The following is a 16,344-nucleotide window of genomic DNA, read 5'->3' as shown; positions in this document are numbered from 1 at the left end:
GGAGAGGGCATCCGCCACAACACTGTCCTTTCCCGAGACATGCCGGACATCCGTCGTGTATTCGGAGATGTAGGACAGATGTTGCTGCTGGCGGGACGACCAGGGGTCGGATGCTTTCGTGAACGCAAACGTAAGCGGCTTGTGGTCCGTGAACGCGGTGAAGGGCCTACCTTCTAAGTACCTGAAATGCCGGATTGCCAGGTATAGCGCCAACAGTTCCCGGTCGAAAGTACTGTATTTGAGCTCGGGTGGCTGCAGGTGTTTGCTGAAAGACGCCAAGGGTTGCCAGCGACCCTCGATGAGTTGTTCCAGCACTCCACCGACTGCCATGTTGGATGTGTCCACTGTGAGGGCGGTAGGGACAGCCGTTCTGGGGTGCACTAGCATCGCAGCGTTTGCCAAGGCTTCTTTGGTTTTAATGAAAGCGGCAGCGGACTCCTCGTCCCAGGTAATGTCCTTGCCCTTACCCGACATCAGGGCGAACAGGGCATGATTCGGGCAGCTGAAGGGAGGAAGCGGTGGTAGAAATTCACCATACTCACGAATTCCTGAAGGCCTTTGATTGTGTTGGGTCGGGAGAAAATGGCAGACCGCGTCTACCTTGGCGGGCAGAGGGGTTGCCCCGTCTTTGGTAATCCTGTGGCCCAGGAAGTCGATAGTGTCGAGCCCGAACTGGCATTTGGCCGGGTTGATTGTCAGGCCATATTCACTGAGTCGGGCGTAGAGTTGACAGAGGTGGGACAGATGCTCCTGACGACTGCTGCTGGCTATGAGGATGTCGTCCAAATAGATGAAAGCGAAGTTCAGGTCGCGTCCCACCGCGTCCATTCACCACTGAAACGTCTGTGCGGCATTCTTTAGGCCGAACGGCATGCGGAGGAACTCGAAAAGGCCGAAAGGGGTGATGAGTGCCGTTTTGGGGACGTCGTCCGGATGCATCGGGATTTGATGGTATCCCCGGACGAGGTCTACCTTGGAGAAGATCCGTGTGCCGTGCAGGTTTGCTGCAAAGTCCTGAATGTGCGGCACAGGGTAGCGGTCCGGTGTGGTAGCCTCATTCAGCCTGCGGTAGTTGCCGCATGGTCTCCAGCCCCGTTGCTTTGGGCACCATGTGCAGGAGGGAGGCCCATGGGCTGTCGGACTGCCGTATGATCCCCAATTCCTCCATCCTCTTGAACTCCTCCTTCGGCAGTCAGAGCTTGTCCGGGGGAAATCTTTGTGCACGGGCGTGGAGGGGTGGTCCTTGTGTCGGGATATGGTGCTGCACGCCGTGCCTGGGCATGGCTGCCATGAACTGCGGTGCCAGAACCGATGGGAAATCCGCCAGGACTCTGGTGAAGTCATTGTCGGACAGCGTGATGGAGTCTAGCTGTGGGGCCGGCAACTGGGCTTTACCCAGGGAGAAAGTTTGAAAGGTCTCGGCGTGGACCAGTCTCTTCCTGGGCAGGTTGACCAGTAGGCTGTGAGCTTGCAAAAAATCCGCTCCCAGGAGCAGTTGGGCTACGGCGGCCAGTGTGAAGTCCCACGTGAACCGGCTGGAGCCGAACTGTGGCCGCACCGTACGGGTGCCGTAGGTCCTTACTGTGCTGCCGTTCGAGGCCCTCAGGGTGGGACCTGGTTCTCTGTTGCGGGTGTCGTAACTCGGAGGCAACACCAAAAAGCATCGTCCCGACTGCTTGTCCCAGACATACAGGAGGCTATCCTGATGGCCAGCCACCGTAGCCATCAGCGGCGGCTGGCCCTGGCATTTCCCGGGAACTTGCAGGGCGGGCTACAGCGGTGGGCTTCTGCATCCCACCGCTGGTGGTAGAAGCACCATTGTTCGTTGGTCTCCTCACCCCTGCCTCTGGGGTTAGTGGGCTCTGCGGCCGGGCCTGGTCTGGTTTGCCGCTGGGAGCGTGGCCTGGTGATCTGTGCGACGGATGCCCCACTCTCCTCCTTGGCTTTCCACAGCACGTCTGCCCGGGCCTCCACCTTCCGGGGGTCGCTGAAATCCGCGTTGGACAGCAGCAGGCGTATGTCCTCGGGCAGCTGCTCCAGGAATACCTGCTCAACCATGAGGCAGGGCTTGTGACCTCCGGCCAGGGACAGCATCTCGTTCATCAAAGCTGACAGTGGCCTGTCCCCCAAACCATCCAGGTGCAGTAAGCGGGCAGCTCACTCGCGCCGTGAGAGTCCGAAAGTCCTTATGAGCAAGGCTTTGAATTCGGTGTATTTGCCGTCCGCTGGGGGCGATTGTATGAACTCCTCAACCTGAGCGGCTGTCTCCTGGTTGAGGGAGCTCACCACGTAGTAGTAACGTGTGGCATCCAAGGTTATCTGCTGAATGTGGAATTGGGCTTCTGCCTGCTGGAACCATAGGTGAGGTCGCAGCGTCCAGAAGCTTGGCAGTTTTAACGAAACTGCATGAACAGATGCGGCGTCGTTCATCTCCGGTCCAAATATCATTTGGGCCGTTTGGGTCACCAATTGTAGCAGTGTGCTACATGCAGCGCTGCAATAACGACACGGAGTCTGTGAGCTGCAGTTACAAAAGAGGTTTATTCAAACTTCGCGGCCTCACTTTAAAGCCTTCCTGATCCTACCCTCCCCGGGCGGGAATGCTATAGGGGACGCGTATTCACAGTCCTGTCCCGCGGGCGGGCTTTCCCCCTTGCTGGTGAAGCAGGCTTGGTGCCCTCTTTGGGACCGGCCTCAATGCCGGCACGCGCCACTTTGTGAGCCGGTTTGAGTGCGCTGGGAAGTGGGTCTCCACAACAGTATATAATCCACATATATCTATATATATATTGAACAGACTGAAAATAATGCAAAACAGAAATAACATTTTAAAAAAGAAAAAAAGTGGAATAGTGTTCATGGGTTCAATGCCCATTTAGGAATCATATGGTAGAGGGGAAGAAGCTATTCCCGAATCATTCAGTGTGTACCTTCAGGCTTCTGTACCTTCTTCCTGACAATAACAATAAGAGGACATGCCCTGAGTGATAGGGATCCTTAATAATGAACGTCACCTTTCTGAGGCACCACTCCTTTAAGTTGTCTTGGATACTATGTGAGGCTAGTACCCAAGATGGAGCTGACTAATTTTACAACTTTCTGTAGCTTCTTTCAGATAATGATGCAGTCTGTCAGAATGCTCTGCATAGTATGTCTATAGAAGTTCAAGTGTTTTAGGTGACAAACTGAAACTCTTCAAACCTCTAATGAAATATAGCCGCTGTCCTTATATAGGTGTTTGTATTATCCAGGTGATCCAAGGCCATGTGAAGAGCCCTTGAGATTGCGTCTACCGTTGAGCTATTGTGGAGATAGGCAAATTGCAGTGGGACCAGGTCCTTGCTCAGGCAGGAGTTCGTTCTAACCAGGACCAACCTCTCAAAGCATTTCAACACCATAGATGTGAGTGCTACTGGTCAATAGCCATTAAAGCAGCTCACATTACTCTTCTTGGACACTGGTATAATTGTTGCCTTTTTTAAAGTGGGGAGAGCTTCTAGCCATAGCAGTGAGAGGTTGAAAATGTCCTTGAATACCCCCGCCAGTTGGTTGGCACAAGTTTTCAGAGCCTTACCAGGTACTTCATGAGGGTTCACCTGCCTTAAAGACAGGCAAATATCAGTCTCAGAAACAGAAATGACAGTCACTAGGAGCAGGAGGGATTTTCACACCTATAGTTATATTCTCCCTCACAAAGTGGGCATAGAAGGTGTTGAGCTCATTGGTGGTGAAGCATCACTGCCATTCACACTATTGGGTTTCGCTTTGTAAGAAGTAATGGCCTGCAAACTCTGCCAGGGCTGACGTACATCCGATGTCACCCCCAACCTCACTCAAACCAGTTTTGTCGCTCTTGAAATAGCCCTCCACAAGTCTTACCTGGCTTTCTCCGCAAGACAAGTCTGGTGGCCCAGGTCTATATGCCACAGATGTAGCCCTGAGCCGACAATATACCTCCTGGTTCATCCACAGCTTTTGGCTTGGGAATATACAGCAAGTTTTCATAGGCACACATTCATCCATACAGATTTTAATGAATTTGGTAACAACTGCAGCATATTCATCCAGATTCAAAGATGAATCCCTGAACACAGTCCAGTCCACCAATTCAAAGCAGTCCTGCAAGTGCTCCTATGCTTCTTGTCCAGACCTTTTTGGTCTTCATAGTCTCTGCCTATACTCGGAGTAGAAGTACAGCCAGGTGATCAGACTTTCCGAAGTGAGGGCGTGGAATAGCACAGTTGGCACTCTTGGGAGTGGTGTAACACTGATTCAGTGTGTTGTTTCCTCTGGTACAAGTGATTTGTTGATGGTAACTATTTAGTGACTTTTTCAGGCTGGCCTGGCTAAAATCCCCCAAAATGATGAAGGTGTCAGGGTGTGCTGTTTCGTGTATGTTAACCCCATTGTTCAGATCATCTAGAGCCTGTTTGGCATTGGCCTGAAGTGGAATGTACACCGTTACCGAAATGATCACAGAAATCTCTGGGGGCAGGTAAAATGGACTGCACTTAATTGCGAGATATTCCAGATCTGGTTAGCAGAACTGAGACAGCACTGACACATTTGTGCACCAAGAGGAGTTGAACATGAGGCATACACCTCCACTTCTGCTTTTTAGAGACTCGACAGGCAGTGATAGTTTATTCAATCGCATTAAGACATCTTGATGAACTGTACAGACCTTGGAAGCAATTTTGATTCTCAACTGTATCAGGCTGAAACAGGAATATTTAATCGTATCCATCGACCTGTGCTACACAAGCTCGCCGTTTCCAAGGTGTCCATATATAGCCTGCCCGAGTGGCATGACCGTAGATTTACAGCAAGTTGTTCTGGTCCAGCTTGCTCTACCGCCGAATTAGTGGGGATTAAAGAAGCTTTGCTCAATACAAACCTTTGTAGATTGGCTATGTTGGGGAACTAGTTAGGGTCATGGCTTGCATGCTATTACAACGCAAATTTAAGATGCCAACAAATTTCTGTTGAATTTGAAAATCATGCTTCTCAATCCCTCCTTGCTGACAGAACCAAAGCTTTGGGCAAGTTCAAAAAAGGCCACGTTCGGCAGTTGGTACTGCAGCCAGCATTTCCCCACAAGTTCTCGTTCAATGAAAACTATCTACAGTGCCTCAAGATTAGTTTGAAATACCTCAAAACCAATAGCAGGTGAGCCAATTATGAATTCATTAAGATCACAGCTGATTTTGCAATCTACTTCCACTTTCACACCACTTGAGAAAAGAGAAAGCAGAAGCAGTACAAAGATCTTGAAAGAAAAAAACGTTTCGCTGAAAGGCAGATCTGAAATACAAGTGATCTAAATAGATGAAGAGCAATAAAAGGTACACAAAATGATAACTGCATTTTTATAATATTTCAGTACAATGTCTGAAGCCTTCAGCAGTCAGAGCTGATCATGGATATTGCATCCTGGCTATCGAGATTCATAAACCTAGGAAGTATGATATGGAGAGCAAGCAAGCTGTTGCCATGTAGCAGCTCCCCCGTCTGTACATCTGATGAACCCAAAGGAATGGCAGAAACCAACACAGTTTGGTACCAGCAATGTTGCAGGAGTTGCCAGTCAACATTAAACTCAATGTAGGATTGGCAACCTAATGATGACAACCTAACTATTGATTATTAAGATAAAAGAGTACTTTATGAAAATGTCCTCTGGTCCTAGACTCCCCCACTATAGGAAACATCCTCTTCAAATCTACTCCATCTAGGCCTTTCAATATCCAAATAGTTTCAATGAGATTCCTCTCCCACCATCCCCCCCCCCCAACTTTTTTCTAAACTTCTGCAAGTACAGGCCCAGAGCCAACAAATATTCCTTATATGTTAGCCCTTGCATACCTGGAATAATTTTCACAAGCCCCGTGGACTCTCTCCAATGCCAGCACACAACTTTTTTTTGATGAGGGGTCCAAAACTGCTCACATACTCCTAGTGCTGTATCACCAGTGCCTTATAAAGCCTCAGTATCACATCCTTACTCTTATATTCTAGTCCTCTCGTAATAAATACCAACATTGCATTTACCTTCCTTACCACCGACTCAAGTTAACCTTTAGAGAATCCGGCATACGAACTCTCATGTCCCTTTGCACCTTTGATTTTTTAATTTTTTCCCCATTTAGAAATAATCTATACCTTTACTCCTTCTACAAAAATGCATGACCATACGTTTCCCTACCTACATTCCAGCTGCCACTGCTTTGCCTGTTCCCCCAAAGTGTCCTTCTACAGACACCCTGCTTCAACACTGCCCCTTCACTGATCTTTGTATCATCGGCAAGCATGGTCACAAAGCCATCAATTCTGTCATCCAAAGCATTGACATCTAACTTGAAAAGCAGCAGTCCAAACACCAACCCCTGCAGAACACCATTTGACACTGGGAACCAATGAAAAGCCCCCTTTATTCCCATTCTTTGCCTCCTGGTAGTCAGCCAATCTTCTATCCATGCTCGTATCTTTCCTGTAATACCATGGGCTCTTAACTTGCTCAGCAGGTTCATGCACGGCATCTTGTCAAAAGTCTCTTGAAAATCCAAGTAAACATCATCCACTGACTCTCCTTCATCTAACTGGCCTGTTATCTTCTCAAAGAATTCCAACAGATTTGTGAAGCAAGATTTCCCCTTAAGGAAACCATGTTAACTTTCGCCTACTTTATCATCTGCCTCCAAGTACCCTGAAACCTCTTCCTTAATAATGGACTCCAACATCTTCCCAACCACTGAAGTCAGGCTAACTAGCCTATAATGTCCTTCCTTCTGCCTCCTCCCCTTCTTAAAGTGTGGAGTGACTTTTGCAATTTCACCATCTAGTAGATTCTTTAAAGGTCATTAATAATATATTCACAATCTCTTCAGCCATCACTCTCAGAACCTTAGGGTGTCGTCAATCTGGTCCAGGTGACCTACCTACCTTCAGACCTTACAGCTTCCCAAGCACCTTCTCCTTAGAATAGCAACTAAACTCACTTCTGCCCATTCTGCTAGCATCTCCCACACTGATGCAAAACACTTATTATATTCATCTGTCAATTTTGCCCCCCCATTATTACCTCTCTAGCATAATTTTCCAGTGGTCCAATACCCACATTCACCTCTCCTTTACTCTTTATACAATATATCTGAAAACATTTTTGGTATCCTGATTTTTTTTGGATTGCTTACCTTCGTATTTAATTTTTTTTCTCCTTATGGTTTTTAAGTTGTCTTCTGCTAGATTTTAAAAGGCTTCCCAATCATCTAACTTCCCACTAATTACTGCTATATTATATGCCCTCTCTTTTGCTTTTATGCTGTCCTTAACTTCCCTCGGCACCCTCAGCTGCCTCATCCTCCCTTTAGAACACTTTGGGATATATCTATACTGCGCCTTCCGAACTGTCCCCAGAAACTCCACCCATTAAGGCTGATTTATACTTGTGCATCGCATCTACGTCGTAGGTACCATACACTCTACACCGTACCTACGCCGTAGGGTGACGTGCACCTCCCCAAAAAAGTAACTCGCGCATCGCGGCGACACAGACTACAACAACTATGATTAGTCCGCTTGGTAGCATCGCATTTCCTCCTACGCATTTCCAGTTGCTTCTTCTCCGCCATGTCTGTACACCGATGCGAAATAGATGAACCAAATCATCAAATCTACCTACCAACATGTGAAAATGTTTGAAATGCATTTCCTCGGCCACGTCTCTCATGAAGAAACTCACCACAGTGGCATAGAAACCCCACCGCCAACTAGTATTTTGGCGCACACCAACGCATGCTCGCTACGGCGTAGAGCCTACGCAGAAGTGAAAATCAGGGCTACGGCATAGCCCGTACACACTGTTCTGCCGTCATCCCTGCTAGTGTCCCCTTCCAATCAACTTTGGTCAGCTCTTCTCTCACACCTAACTCTTTACTCCACTGTAATATTGATATATCTGATTTTACCTTCTCCCTCCCAAATGGTAGGGTGAATTATATCATATTATGATCACTGTCTCCCTTTACCTTAAGCTTTCTGATCAAATCTGGTTCATTACATAACACCCAATCTAGAATTGTCTTTTCCTTCGTGGGCTCAATCACAAGCTGTTCTTAAAAAGTCATCTCATGAGCATTCCACAACTTCCCTCTCTTGGAATCTAGCACCAACCTGATTTTCCCAATCAACCTGCATATTGAAATCTCCCGATACAATCGTAACATTGCCCTTTTGACATTCCTTTTTTTATTTCCCATTGAAATTTACATTCAACATCCTGGCTACTGTTTGAAAGCATGTATATAACTCCCCTTAGGATCTTTTCACCCTTGCAATTTCTTAACTCTACCCACAATGATTAAACATCTTCTGATCCTATGTCATTTCTTTTTAATGATTTGATTTAAATTATTATTATTTTTTTAAATCAGAGACACCCCACCCTCATCTGTCCTATCGATACAGCGTGTATCCTTGGATGTTAAGCTCTCAACTATGAACAATGGGTAGGACCTTCATTACAAGTGGTCGCTCTCATGTTAAAACTTGTCTTAGACAGCATTAATGCACAATTTTCACATTGAAAAAGCAATGATGAGAACTGCAAGGCAACTGCAAGCTAAAATACCAAGCCAGCCAACTTGGACATTGCCTATGAATTATCACCACAGCAGTGCATTAAACAATGTTTACTTAATGTTACATTAACTTTCCTACACTGTCTTGACACATATTATGCATGCGAAGACTTGTTCTAAGAGAAAGAAAAATGAGCAACTCTTTGCCTATCTCAGCTATAACAGGGAAATTATTCTGTGACTTAGACTCAAATAGTCTTAACAGAGCACATATCTAGACAATGCAATTCATTTATGCAACAAGTTTAAAGGCCTTGTTTGCTACTTATTTTGAACAAAAGCATCACCAACAGATTGGAAAAACTGGCCTTGACTGCAAGACAAACTGGTAAGAGGGGGAAAACAAGAAAATAGCATCATCTTCATGACTCCAATCCTCTCTTAGGAAGCAAGATGAGAGATTTATCGTCACCAGTCTGGGTATAAATTAAGGCCAAAACACTGCCCAAGTCACACCATGTAAGGAGCATAGAGTTCAAGATAGAAATAGATTAAATTGTAACGAGGCATAAAGCAAGAAACACAAGCAGAGGACAACCATAACATCCCCTTAATCGGTTCATAAATCAATATGACAGAATTGATCTTCTACCCCAATTCCCTCAGCATCCCCAGTGACCAAACATTTACAAGAAAATTTTCTGAAATGCAGGTTTACAAAATAAAATTTCTAACTTCTGAAGGATTTCTGCTTAACCATATATTATCACTACCTCTTGATTCAACAGCTTCTCAATATCTCCTGTTGGGGTTCAACAAAAATCTTATACTGTATATTTCATTGAGATCACCTCTCATTAGAGAGGTCCAAGGAAAATCTATTAACACAGGGGAATCCTATACTCCAGAGAAGGGTAACAAGTGTTATACATGTGAATCGACATGAAATAGGTTGACCTAGGGTTGAACTGGGTTTTCAACAGCACAATTTACAAAATGAATTCACCATTTTCAGAATGTGCCACACACTGTTTTATTTGAAAAAAACTGGAATCAAGCCAGAGTTATCCAAGTGCAAGGAGTGGGCTCTAATGTACATAGTAAAGCCTGAACTTCAAAGGCTAACTTCAGTTATTTTGCTACACCAAGAAAGTAGGAGATAACCTATAACCTAGTACAATTTTTAAAAACAATGATCGAAAGTTAGGTGACTCATAATCTTATGATTCTCATCCATATTCTCAAACAAATTAAAGGTTTACAATATCATGGAATGGAATATCCAAATGATGAACTCCCAAACAAAAAAGCTCAAAGTATAAACAATTCTTAAGTGCGTTTTTATCTATTCAAAAAACTTGATGGATCCTGTATATCACTATTTTAAGTTACAGATTTTTCTAGTTAAGTCAAAGGTAAAGTGTTGACAATCCAGGGTAGGAAATAATGACAAGTTGTCTGAGACACCAAAAAAGACGGATCATAAGAAACTGCTGTCTCTGATGCAGAATCTAAAACTGATGCATAATATCAGGATAAAGAGCAAGGAGAAAGATTAAAAACAGAAGTCTGAGGATTGAACTGAGGGTTAAAAACCTTTGTAATTTTCTATACCGGATTACTAGGGACTTCTGAATGCTCTTTGCTTATTTATTAAGAGCTTTTTTTTTTAATATAAAGATACCAGGGGAATCAGTTAATATGGAAAACTCCTGAGTGAAGTGGACAGGACACAGGATTGGACACGAGTGCACTGAATGGTGGAGCTGGCTCAAAAGGTCACTGTGGCCATTTTCAGCTTTTATTTCTATGTTTGTATGGAAAACATGCTGATAAAACCACATTACTAAGTCTTGAATTCGATGGCATTTGAGCTGTCAACTGACATAACTAGCACCCAAAATTAACGGTCAAGTCCTACATCACAATCCTTAAGGACAAAAATAAACGTCATTTCCAACAAATAAATTGCACATAGATGTCAATTTAATATTTTTAAAATATGATAGCATCCACAAAAAAAGTTAATCTTCCAGAGAATAGTGAAAAATTCCTTAGATTTTTGAAATGACAACCTGACCAAAAAAAAAAAAAATTCTGGAAATACTGGAAGTACTTACTTGATAGCTCAATGCTGGAATGATTTAATATCTGAAATGTGAGTTCTACTTCTTTTCCCGCAGATGCAGCTTGAGCTGCAGACCTGCATCATTCTTTTTCTGGCTGTCAACCTAACTTGCTTTACAAGTGAAAAGAAAATGGCATGAACTACAGCAATGAAACAAAAGAAAAAAGTGAAACTTACACATGCAGAGATTTGCTGGAGCTCTCAGCACTTGCAATGCCTTTGTCTGTATCACATGACCACAATTCCTCAGTAGTTTGGTCAGGACTTTTCATTCCATTGGACTGAAGGAGACTGTCAGAGCTCAGACTGGAAGAAAGCTGGGATGATCCAGTTGTCTCCAAACTTAATGTAGAGGATGCAGATTTCAATTTGCCCAGCTGGTGGCTGCTGTGCATAGCTGTGGAACTGGTATGAGTCACTTCAATTATATCAGAACCAGATGACTGAGACACTGAATCCCAAGAACCTTTCCTTCTTCCTTCATTAAAGCTTGGCGATATGACTTCTGACAGTTCTGGGCTGGAGCATAAGCCAGCCAATGCAAGGGGAGTGGCAGTCCATTCATTTAGCACAGCTGATTTATAAGACAAAGTAAATGAAATAGATGACAGACCTTGCAGATAGCTCAGTAGAACTTCGCTGTCTTCTGAATCCAGAAGCAAGGCCACAGGATGGTAGAAGTCATTTAAGCTGTCCTTCTCGCGGAGCAGGGACACTAAGTAACACTCCATCAAGCCATCATTAAGCGCAAGTCTCACCCATGCCCGACACCGTCCAACATCAGTATTAATAAAGTTCAACTGTTCCAGTTCTGTCACAACATCACTGCAAGATAATTTTTAAAAAAGAGAATCAGTATTTGAAAATATAATTGCAAGCAAACTTTTAGTTGGAGCTTAAAAAAAGTAATCCTAACATCACTCTTGCATAATAACAATGGCTCAGATTTTCTAGACTAGCATCGGCAATTCCCTGCAGTCACAAAATTCAGGATTCCTGTACAGAGCTCAGAAGTCCCAGTGCAGCAAGTGGGGACTCCTGAGCAATGCACAAAAAAGATGGTCGATGATTTCAAGGGAAGTGAACAGCTCTGTTGCATGAAAGTAAGTATTAGTACTTTCAATAAACTTGAGTTTTGCTGATTATACTCCAATATTGAACTCTTCATAAAATTCAGAAGTCGAGCATAAACCCAACCAATCCCCTTTAATTAGACTTACCTCTGGAACAATGATTTGATTAATTTCAATGGATAGAAATGACAGTGGGGGTGATGGGAATTTATTTACACTTTTTTCAAATTATTTACATAGTTTTAAATTTGGGTTAAAAAATTGTAATGATTTTTCCTAGTATAACATCATTAAGCATTAATAGTATGAATTATTGAAGGAAGATTTTCAAAGCACTGACAGCTGGCTGAGCAAAATAGCACAACTTAACTAGTTGCCAATTTTGTTCTCCATGTCTGTGGGATGGACTTACTCTAGCTCCTTCTCATGCTGGGATTTGCATGTGGAAAACCTAGGGTGGGGATCGCTCCTGCAAGGAAGTTGTTCATGGAGAATCGCACATGGTAACTACAAGCTAATGAATAGGTCAAATGTAAGCAAGGGAGTATGTAATGCTATCGACTCCCAATCTAATGTTACCATTATAAATACTGGCACCATCTTCGTGCCTCAAACAGTATTACTGTAACTTTTGATCTTACTCAACTGAATCCCTTATATTAGTTGCAGCATTTTTATGAAGTGAATGGATATGCAGAACAAATATGCAACACTGTACAATAAAAATGTCTGCACTGATTCTATGGCTATAAATCATGAAGCCTTTGGGTTTCTCAATATTTATTGTTTACAGTATATACTATAATTTATTCTTTTTCCTCTTGTTTACACAGTTTGTCTTTTGCACATTGGTCATCTGTCCATCCTGTTGGGTACAGACTTTTATTGATTATATTATGTTCCTAGGATTTACTAAGTCTGTTTACAAGAAAATGAATCCCAGGGTTAGAGATGGTGATATATGTAGTTTGAGAATAAATCTATTTTGAACTTTTAACTTTGAACTACAGCTCCAAGTTACAAGGATTGCTCTATGCATCACTCTTTTGAAGCCAAAATTCCTGATTTCTGCATTTATACATAATATGCAAGGAAAAGGGCTGTTTGTTACTGCTATCTTCTGTGTTAGCAGAGTTGTATAAAATTGTTTGGATAATCTGCTCCACAATACACTAAATGAAACAAGTTAATATAACTAGCTTGAGTTATTCATTGTTCAAAATTAAATGGTACATAAAACCAGTGAGTGGTATATTTAAAAAGATGCAATCAATTGCACATCTATCCCATTTTATTTAATGAGCAAAGAAAGTGCCATTTCTCTAAAATAAAATATTAAAGCTACAATCAGGCAAATCCACCATGGGTGGTCCCAAGCCCAGCTGTAAAAGGAAGAGGGTTCACCATGGGGCTAGCAACTCCATCCTGTAAAATCCAGTGCTACAGAAATGCCAACCTAAGCTCCAAAAACCTCATCCCTGGGAGAGGAAGGATACACCAAGATGGGCTACACCTGGGAAAACTTAAAAGACTGGCCTAGGGCAGAGGACTCTGGCGAGCTGCTGTCAATGGCTTATGCTCCAGGAGGGATACTGAGAAGAGGCAAAAGTAGTAGAAAAAGTGAAGTAGAAAAAGCAGAAGACAACCATCAGATAGTTCTGTGTAACCTAACAGGCTATATAATTAGACAGTGCATCTCAATCTGTCTTTACTTGAAAGCTATACAAATATAATTTAACAGGCCCTGGAGGAAACTTGGCTAGTTTTTCCTCTCTGCCAAAAATGGAACAAATGCATTGGATACAAAGCACTGTAGGATATCAAAGATACAAAGACACCACATGAAAGCAAACCCATTTATTAAATCCCACACAATAGTTTTATCCAGTAAACTTTTGCAAGTAATTCATCAACAGAAAATGGATTTTGTTTAGAATTAATGGCAAGTTCACCCATCTCAAGCTAACAATGGTATCACTTTCCAATAACTCTTTCCAGCAGGAATATAGGCAAGGATTAAACTGTTAAAATTATACCAATAAACACCCTGCAGTACCTACTCTATGGCTAACAATGATAAAAAAATGAAATGGTGAATTTTCATGATTACATGCGCAATATATATTACAATAAGCTTTCCAAAAAATATTTTAATACTTAAGTATTAGTACTTAAGTCCTGTAAATGGACTCAATGGGCCGAATGGTCTAATTCTGCTCCTATGTCTTATGGTAAATAAGAGTCACTGATTAAGCACTAAATGGTTCATCGGGGTGAGTAAGCATACAATTGTTTAAATAACAAAGCAGCTTAGGAACACGTCTCAAGATCACATAATGAGTCACATTCACACCAGAATAAATCACCGACAGATTTCAAATGGAAGCGGTTATCAAATAATCATGTGCCTTACTTCTGAACCTAGCTCGAGATAAAAACATACTACTGAATATTTCAATAGTTTATGATGGTGCTAAAGGTGAAAAGATGTCAAAGTAAGTAGGCACAACAGTTTTGGACATATTTCATAACAGACCACAAGAGCATAAGATGTATGAGCAGAATTAGGCCATTTGTCCCATCAAGTCTGCTCCACCATTCAATCATGATTAATCCTTTTTATCCCCCCCTCAGCCTTCTCTCTGTAACCTTTGATTCCGTGTCCAATCAAGAACCTATCAAGCTCTGCCTTAAATACACCCAATGACCTGGCCTCCACATCTACCATGTCCAGGCCCTTCAACATTTAGAAGGTTTCAATGAGATTCCCCTTCATACTTCTAAATTCCAGAAAGTACAGGCTCAGAGCAGGGGTGCTCTGCATTAACTGCCTATTCACATTTCTGTTCCTCCTGACAGTAACCCAGCTACTCACCTCCTGTAACTCTGATCGATTGTCTCCTCACCCACCCATACAAGTCGAAGGTCATCCAGCTGCTGCTCCAGATCCCTAACACGACATTCAAGGAGCTGCAGCTGGATACACTTCACGCAGACGTAGTTCCCTGGGAGACTCTGGGTCTCCCAGGACTCCAACATCGGGCATGAAGAACACACAACAGCCCTTTACTACACTAGGTACAGTAAGAGGGAAAAAAAAAAGAACCTTAAAAGTTTATTCAGATCTAATTTGTTGCCTTAGCATTTACTTCCCGAATGTCAGAAAATGGTTGGCTTGAACCAATTCTGCACCCTATTGATTACAATCCAGCAGCTAACAATAACAAATACACTTCCCAAAACCCAATTTTGTGCTCAACCCCCAATGATATCCTGAAAGCTAATTAGGCACACTACTAGGATAGTTAAAAATCTAAAAAATAAGTAACATCATGTAATAGAGATCAAGAAAAATTGTACAATTACCCAGTGCTTTTAAACCAATGAGGACCAAAACCCACATAAAATTAGCATTTAAGTTAAATGCTGGAACATAAATTAATTGAACAAAATTGCAACAACTTACTGGTGAGTGACTGTTTTAAGCAGAGTCCAAAAGACAGGCTGTGGAAGAGGAGCTCGACTGCTTCTCTGCCCTTGCTTTCCTCCATTTGTTTTAATGTGCTTCGATTTCAATCCATGCACAAATATCGATTCCATGACACAGCACAGTAGATTTGCATCGCAATCATCACTGGTTACGACACTGTCTGTATTTACATACCGCTTCTGTAAGCACTTCAGGGAGTGAGCCAGTTTTTTCTTTATTCGCTGAAAACATAAAGTTACTTAGTTCTCTTTCAAAAAAATCATACACAGGAGCCATGAATCTAACATTACAGTCAGCAATTGGTTATTCACTCACAGCTCATCCCAAAATAAGATGGCAGAATAATTTCGAGAAAATCATTATAGCATCCACACCAAAGCAAAACTGCAAAAAATACATACCAGGCATATGTCAGGTATCAGTTGGAATCAAGCAAATCCCTCGAGTACAAACTATGCAAGGATGCAATTAAGAAGGAAACAAGGGCAAAAAGGCTACAAGATATCATTAGCAGACAAAGGTAAATCCTGAGAGGTTCTATATTAAAAACCAAAAGGGTAACTGGGAAGGGAGTATAAATCTTACTATCTCTTATCTTTTCTTTCAGTTAGTCCTGACGAAGGGTCTTGGCCCAAAACGTCGACAGAGCTTCTTCCTATAGATGCTGCCTGACATGCTGCATTCCCCCAGCTTTTTTTTGTGTGTGTTGACGGAGTACATCTCATTCGGATCATTGTTAAAATATAAGGATGAAGTCTTCAATCAATAGCTCTCGTCTATATTTACCATGGGAAAGGTCATAGAAACATGGAATTCACGAAAGAAACTATTGATGCCCTGGAACTTAAAAGATATTATGAAAGAGACAGCCTGGCAGGTTAATACACTGAAAGGTGGGTAAATCCACAGGGCATGACCTAGTGCATCTTAAAACACTGTGGGAAGCCAGGAAAGAAATTGCTGGGGCCCTGGGAGGGGTACTAGAAGACTGGAGAGTGGGTAATATGTGGCTTAATGCCACGGTAGCATAGCAGTTAGCACAATGCTATTACAGCTCAAGGCATCGGAGTTTGG

At 42.9% G+C, this 16,344-nt stretch overlaps 1 protein-coding gene across 5 annotated transcripts in view; it reads right to left on the bottom strand.

Annotated features, from left to right (window-relative positions):
* Positions 1-16,344, bottom strand: part of plekhm1 (pleckstrin homology domain containing, family M (with RUN domain) member 1) — an 89,258-nt gene that overhangs the window by 53,624 nt on the left and 19,290 nt on the right. For all 5 annotated transcript variants that reach the window (XR_012101996.1, XR_012101997.1, XM_073070675.1 and 2 more), the window contains exons 3-4: positions 15,247-15,491; positions 10,885-11,532 (exon numbers count right to left, since the gene is read on the bottom strand). Coding sequence is in view for 3 of the 5 variants with exons in the window: in XM_073070675.1 (XP_072926776.1) it covers positions 10,885-11,532; positions 15,247-15,491 (893 nt within the window). In the remaining 2 variants the exon portion in view is untranslated. The remainder of the gene's footprint in view (positions 1-10,884; positions 11,533-15,246; positions 15,492-16,344) is intronic.

This window comes from Hemitrygon akajei, chromosome 18 (assembly GCF_048418815.1).
Source record: "Hemitrygon akajei chromosome 18, sHemAka1.3, whole genome shotgun sequence".
Taxonomy (NCBI): Eukaryota; Metazoa; Chordata; class Chondrichthyes; order Myliobatiformes; family Dasyatidae; genus Hemitrygon; species Hemitrygon akajei.
Note: the sequence above shows the minus strand (reverse complement) of the source record. Positions and strands in the feature narration are given on the sequence as shown.